Source organism: Paroedura picta, chromosome 7 (assembly GCF_049243985.1).
Source record: "Paroedura picta isolate Pp20150507F chromosome 7, Ppicta_v3.0, whole genome shotgun sequence".
Lineage (NCBI taxonomy): Eukaryota > Metazoa > Chordata > Lepidosauria > Squamata > Gekkonidae > Paroedura > Paroedura picta.
The window spans coordinates 122,181,989-122,188,149 of NC_135375.1; the positions used below are offsets into that span (position 1 = coordinate 122,181,989).

Sequence of the window (6,161 nt, forward strand, 5' to 3'; positions counted from 1 at the left end):
AGCTCTTCAGGGAGCTCATTCCACCAGGTAGGGGCCAGGACCGAAAAGGCCCTGGCCCTTGTCGAGGCCAGGCGTGCCTCCCGGGGTCCTGGGATCATCAGCAGATTCTTACCCGCAGAGCGAAGTGCCCTGCGGGGGGCATAAGGAGATAGGCGGTCCCTCAAGTATGCAGGACCCAAGCCGCGTATAGTCTTAAAGGTTAATACCAAAACCTTGAACCTGATCCGGAAACAAACTGGCAACCAGTGCAGCTGCTTCAGCAGAGGCTGAACATGGGACCTCCAAGATGATTTAGTGAGGACCCGTGCAGCTGCATTCTGTACCAGCTGTAACTTCCGGGTTAGAGACAAGGGTAGGCCCGCGTAGAGCGAGTTACAGAAGTCTAATCTAGAAGTAACCGTTGCATGGATCACAGTGGCCAGGTGTTCCGGGGGCAGGTAGGGCGCTAGTAGCCGAGCTTGGCGTAGATGGAGAAACGCCGTCCGGGCTACCTTAGTGACCTGGGCCTCCATGGAAAGTGAGGCATCCAGAATCACTCCCAAATTCCTGGCTTGGGGCACAGATGACAATTGTACCCCGTCCAGGCAGGGAAGACGCGCTTCCTGTTCCTGCTCCCTTCGGCCTAGCCAAAGGACCTCCGTCTTAGAGGGGTTGAGTCTCAGGCGGCTCTTCCTGATCCATCCAGCCACTGCTTCCAAACAACTGGCGAATTTTTCTGGGGGGAGATCTGGCCGGCCATCCATCAAGAGATAGAGCTGGGTATCATCAGTGTACTGGTGACACCCAAGCCCATAACTCCGTACCAGCTGAGCCAGGGGACGCATATAGATGTTAAATAACGTGGGGGAGAGCACCGCTCCCTGTGGCACCCCACATGGGAGTGCAAAGGCGTCGGATAACTCCTCCCCCACAGCGACCCTCTGTGATCTGTTCTCTAGAAAGGAGGATAGCCATTTAAGAGCCACCCTTCCAATCCCAGTATCAGCGAGGCGGTGAACCAAGAGCTCGTGGTCAACCACATCAAATGCGGCTGACAGGTCTAATAGCACGAGAATGGCCAACCCGCCCCGGTCCAGCTGGCGCCGGAGATCATCTGTCAGGGCGACCAGCACAGTCTCCACCCCATGGCCAGGACGGAAGCCAGACTGGTATGGATCAAGGGCCGAAGTTTCCTCCAAAAATGCTAGGAGCTGGTCCGCGGCGGCCCTCTCAACCACCTTGCCCAGGAATGCAAGATGCGATACCGGGCGGTAGCTGGCGGGGTCCCGCGGATTCAGCGATGGTTTTTTCAGAAAAGGGCGAACCACTGCCTCCTTGAGCCGCTGAGGGAATTCTCCCGATGTAAGGGAGAGGTTTATAATCTCCCTCAGGGGAACACCTATCCGTGGGTCGCTGATCTTAAGCAACCACGACGGACAGGGATCAAGGGGGCAAGTGGTCGCCCTCACCGACCCTAGCAATTTGTCCACTTCGGATAAAGAGAGCCGCCTGAAGCCATCAAACCTAATCCCCCGTAACGGCCACGGAGCTTCTAGTTCACGAACTGTATCAACTGTGGCAGTAAGGTCACGACGGAGCGACAAGATCTTATCCGCAAAATAGCTCGCAAAAGCCTCGCAGCCTAGTTCCAATTGACTACTATTTTGATGCCCTCCTTCGAGGGCAGTAAGGGTCCGAACTATCCTAAATAATTGGGCTGGGCGAGAGCTAGCGGACGCGATTTCCGCAGCAAAGTAGTCACACTTTGCCGCTTTCACCGCCATCTCATACGCCCTCATAAGCGTGCGATGAGATGTTCTTGTAGCTTCGTCGCGGGTCTTCCGCCACACTCGCTCTAGCCGTCTCACCTCCCTCTTCCTCTCCCGAAGCTCCGCGGTAAACCACGGGGCCTGCTTGAGGCGAGGGCGGAGAGGGCGCTCAGGAGCTATCTCGTCAATGGCGGCCAACAGGCGGGACTGCCAGTCCTCCACCAAGGCCTCCAACGAGACACCGGAGGGCATCGGGTCCCGCAGAGCATTCAGGAATCCTTCGGATTCCATAAGTCTCCGTGGGCGGACTAAAATGCGTCCGTCACCCAAACAGGGGAGGGGTGGCATCCGTAGGCGAGCCTTCAGGGTATGGTGGTCAGACCACGGAACGATGTTGTTAGCCACCAGATCGATCTCAACACCAGCACCAAAGATCAGATCCAGGGTGTGGCCAGCCTGATGAGTGGGACCAGCAACAAATTGCGAGAACCCCAGTGTCGCCATGGCCGACACCAGTTCCAGGCCAAGTCCTGGAGCCGACGAATCCGCATGGACATTAAAGTCCCCCAAAATTAATAATTTGGGGAACTGCAATGTCCAGGCGGCCGCCGCCTCCAGCAGGGCCAGCAGGGCATCGGGCGGGGCAGTGGGTGAACGGTACACCGCCCAGATGGCCACGTTCTCGACCGATTCCCACGTCAGGCCGACACATTCAACTCCTGGGATCGATGGTGCTGGGAGAGCCCTGAAGGCATAGCTGTCCCGGACTAGGATCGCCACCCCACCCCCCCTACCATGGAGCCGGGGCTGATGGAGGACCGAGAAGCCGGGTGGCGCAAGATCTTTAAGGGCGACTGTTTCACCTTCGCGCACCCAGCTCTCGGTGATGCACGCCAGGTCTACCCCATGCCCTGCGAAATAGTCCCGCAGGGTTGAGGATTTGTTCTTGATCGACCTGGCGTTGCATAGCATCAGCACCGGCTCCGCCCTAGCCCTCTCTCCTACAGATTTGGGGATGGGACGGAGGTTTGAAGGACAGCGAGCACATCGACCGTGTTTCCACGGTCGGGGCCTTTCTGGACCTGCGTGTGCCGCTCTCCCCCTATTATTGAACCTCCTCCCACCGCCATACCTCCCTTGGCCCAGAAGTGCTGGAATAATTCTCCCAGGTTGGGTTATAACCCCCTCTCCCCTTCCATGCCCACTCTGTCGTTCCTGTCTGGCAGACCATGCCATGTCTAGCCACGTCCAGTAGTGCCTTGTATATTGGCCCCAACCTTATCTAATTACTGCAATACTTTGGGTAGAGCGGCTGTAGCTCCTCCCTCTCACTGGCCCTAACCAATCTAACTAATCTAATTTAACCTAGCTGCTACCAATTCCCTCCCTAACCCACCCTAACCTCACCCTCCCTACACAGCCCCCTACAAAAATCCCCCCTAGCCCACCCAACCCAACCTGACACCTAACAGCTGGTCTAACCTCACAGAGGAGAGGATCTGCCAGATCCCGCCTTTCGGGGCTCTCTAGCTACCCCTCTCCCCCACAACTCCACTTAATGTGTTAGGGGAGTGAGGAGAGATAAAGGGACTCGTCAAGTAGTCATGCTGTGTACGTTTATGTAGATGTTCATTGAATCTAAGTCCATAATATTAGTGTCGGGAACACCCCGGTCTCCCCGACAAACCTGAGCTTCCTCTGGAAGGCACAGGTATCTGAGGCGAGGGAGCCTGGCATCGGCAATTGACAGGTGAGGTGGGAGAAGCGCCAAAGCTTCCTGACAAACGGGACAATGCTCGGAAGACAGCAACGGAGGTGTCCCCCTTGGCAGATGGCTCGCAGTGGGGACTGGAGTTGAGGGGCAGCCATGTGGTGGTTCAGAAGATCAGGGCAGTTGGCCGAGAACCGGCCGGGGCAGCCAAGCTGGGCGTGGGTGCAGCTGAGGGTGGGACACCTGATGCAAGACGCTGGGTCTTGGAGGGCGGGGCAGGCTCTTGAAGACTCGGGAGGTGGAGGCATGAGAAAGGAAGGCTCCTTAAAGGCGGAGGTTGGTGTCTGTGAGGAGGCAGGGCTCATCGGCAGTGAAGTGACCACGATGAACCCAGGGGAAGGAGAGAGGAAGAGATCCCAACTGACCGCCTCCAGAGAAAGAGCCATTCCTGACCCAGCCCTCCAGCTCCTGGCATTGTGGCCGATAAGAAGTGGCAGCAGGACCTCACAGACTCTGACATTCGTATATCACAGAGATGAAAAGTGCAGATTGAATTTGAATTTGTTTGGTACAAGTAGCAACCATTGCCTGGACTCACCAGGAAAACTCTGCAAATGACCCATAACAGGTCCAGATTGTTAGAACAGGGACTGGATTCCGGGAAATCCTCCAGCTTCCCCAAAGAATTGATCCCAGGCCATGTGAAGGAACTCAGCAGTTTTTTATTTGCATATATACACTGGGAGGCAGATGGCTTCTCTTCCAAACATACTCCTCTATAACACCCACTCACCCTTTGTGACTATTTACCACACTGACAAAACAGCTTGTGTGGAAGCAACCACATGCAGGGGGCCTCCCCAGGGCAAGCCAAGATGGACGACATGGCGGCCGAGGACTTGTATAATGCCCATTTCCAGCTCCACACCCATTTGTCAAATGTGTCTGCCCTCTTCCATTACTGCTGGAGCGTCATAACCTTCCTAGGTTTGGTCACCTGTGTTTCATGCCAGGATTTTTAGAAATATCTTTGTGGTGTCGTGGTTAAGAGCAGCAGATTCTGATCTATGATTAATCTGGAGAACCTGGTTTGATTCCCCACTTCACCACATAAAGCTAGCTGGGTGATCTTAGGCCTCTCACAGTTCTCTCAGAGCTCCCTCAGTTGTGGGAAGAGGAAGGGAAGGTGATTGAAAGCCACTTTGAGCCACCTCAGGCTTTCTGGATGGCCTTGGGTCAGCCACAGTTCTCTTAGTGCTCTCTCAGCCCCACCTATTTCACAGGGTGTCTGTTATGAAGAGAGGAAGGGAAGCCGCTTTGAGACACTCGTAATTTCAATTATGAGATAATGCTTCCTCTCATTCCAGCATTGTTTCCATGGTTAGACTAAGCAAAACCGAGAAATAGTTTTTAAAAACTAAAATGTCACTTCTTCCAAAGGCATTAAAACTCACCAGTAGAAGGATATTACCAAAATGACTACATTCCTGTGAGAAGTACTCTTGCTTAATTCATTTACAAATATTAACAGGCTCTCTCATTTTCACTGAAGACAACTCTTCGTTTCCACCTAAAGTAAGATTTATGACAAGACAGTTACATCCCCCAAAAGTATTTCTCACACCTTCCGGATGCACGTGGCTCTGCCCAGGGATTTCTTGAGTGCTACCTGGACATCCTTGTTCCTCAAGCTGTAAACGACAGGGTTCAGCAAGGGAGTCACCAAGGTGTATGTGATAGAGATAAACATGTCCTCATCCAAAGTGTACCTGGATTGGGGCCTCAGGTAAATAACGGAAGCGCATCCAAAGTGCACAACCACCACAATGAGATGGGAGGCACATGTGGAAAAGGCCTTGCGCTTCCCCTCCGCAGTGGGGATTTTCAGGATTGTGTTTAAGATTAAAATGTATGAAAGGAGGATCAGAAAAAATGAGAAAACTACCATTAAAATGCAGAAAAGAAAAATGACAATTTCCCCTATATAATTCCGGGCACAGGCCAGCTGAAGTAAAGGTGCTAAATCACAAAAGAAGTGATGGATTTTATTTGGACCACAGAAGGGCAAGGTAAAAATGAAAATTGTCTCGAGGATAGAAAGAAGAAAACCGGTTGCTGCTGAGATGACCACCAGTTCAGTACAGAATTTCTGATTCATCAGAACCGGATAATGTAAAGGCTTACAGATGGACACGTATCGGTCATACCCCATCACCGTGAGAACCATACAGTTCGTACCTGCAAGGGCCAGGAAAATGCACATCTGAGTAGCACATCCAATGGGTGAAATAGCTGCCTTTTCTCTTAGGAGATTTACAAGCATATTGGGGACAATGGTCAATGTGTAGCACGTTTCTGAACTGGAGAGAATGCCAAGGAAGAAGTACATGGGCACGTGGAGGCTGGAGTCGAGCCTTATTGTTGTAACAATGATGCTATTTCCCGCCAAAATGGCCAAGAACATGAGGGAGAACACCATGAAGAGCGGGATCTGCAAGAGGGAGAACCTGGAAAAGCCTATCAGGATGAATTCTGTCACCACGCTTTGATTCTCGCGGTCTGTTGATCTGGAATCTGCAAGGGAAACATGACGCCTTTACAAATTTTCATTAGTGCCAAATAACTGAGACTTTATGAGGAGATACTTGGGAGAAATTAAACTCGCAAATTTTGTTCCACCTACGTCCTACACAAATATACAT

The 6,161-nt window shown here is 52.6% G+C and overlaps 1 protein-coding gene across 1 annotated transcript; it reads right to left on the bottom strand.

The window, feature by feature from the left end:
• Positions 1 to 5,077: 5,077 nt before the first annotated feature.
• LOC143841980 (olfactory receptor 10R2-like) lies at positions 5,078 to 6,161 on the bottom strand. The gene is made up of 2 exons (XM_077346527.1): positions 6,143 to 6,161; positions 5,078 to 6,033 (listed from the first exon to the last, which is right to left on the bottom strand). The coding sequence occupies exons 1-2, from the start codon at positions 6,159 to 6,161 to the stop codon at positions 5,078 to 5,080; spliced, it is 975 nt and encodes a 324-aa protein (XP_077202642.1).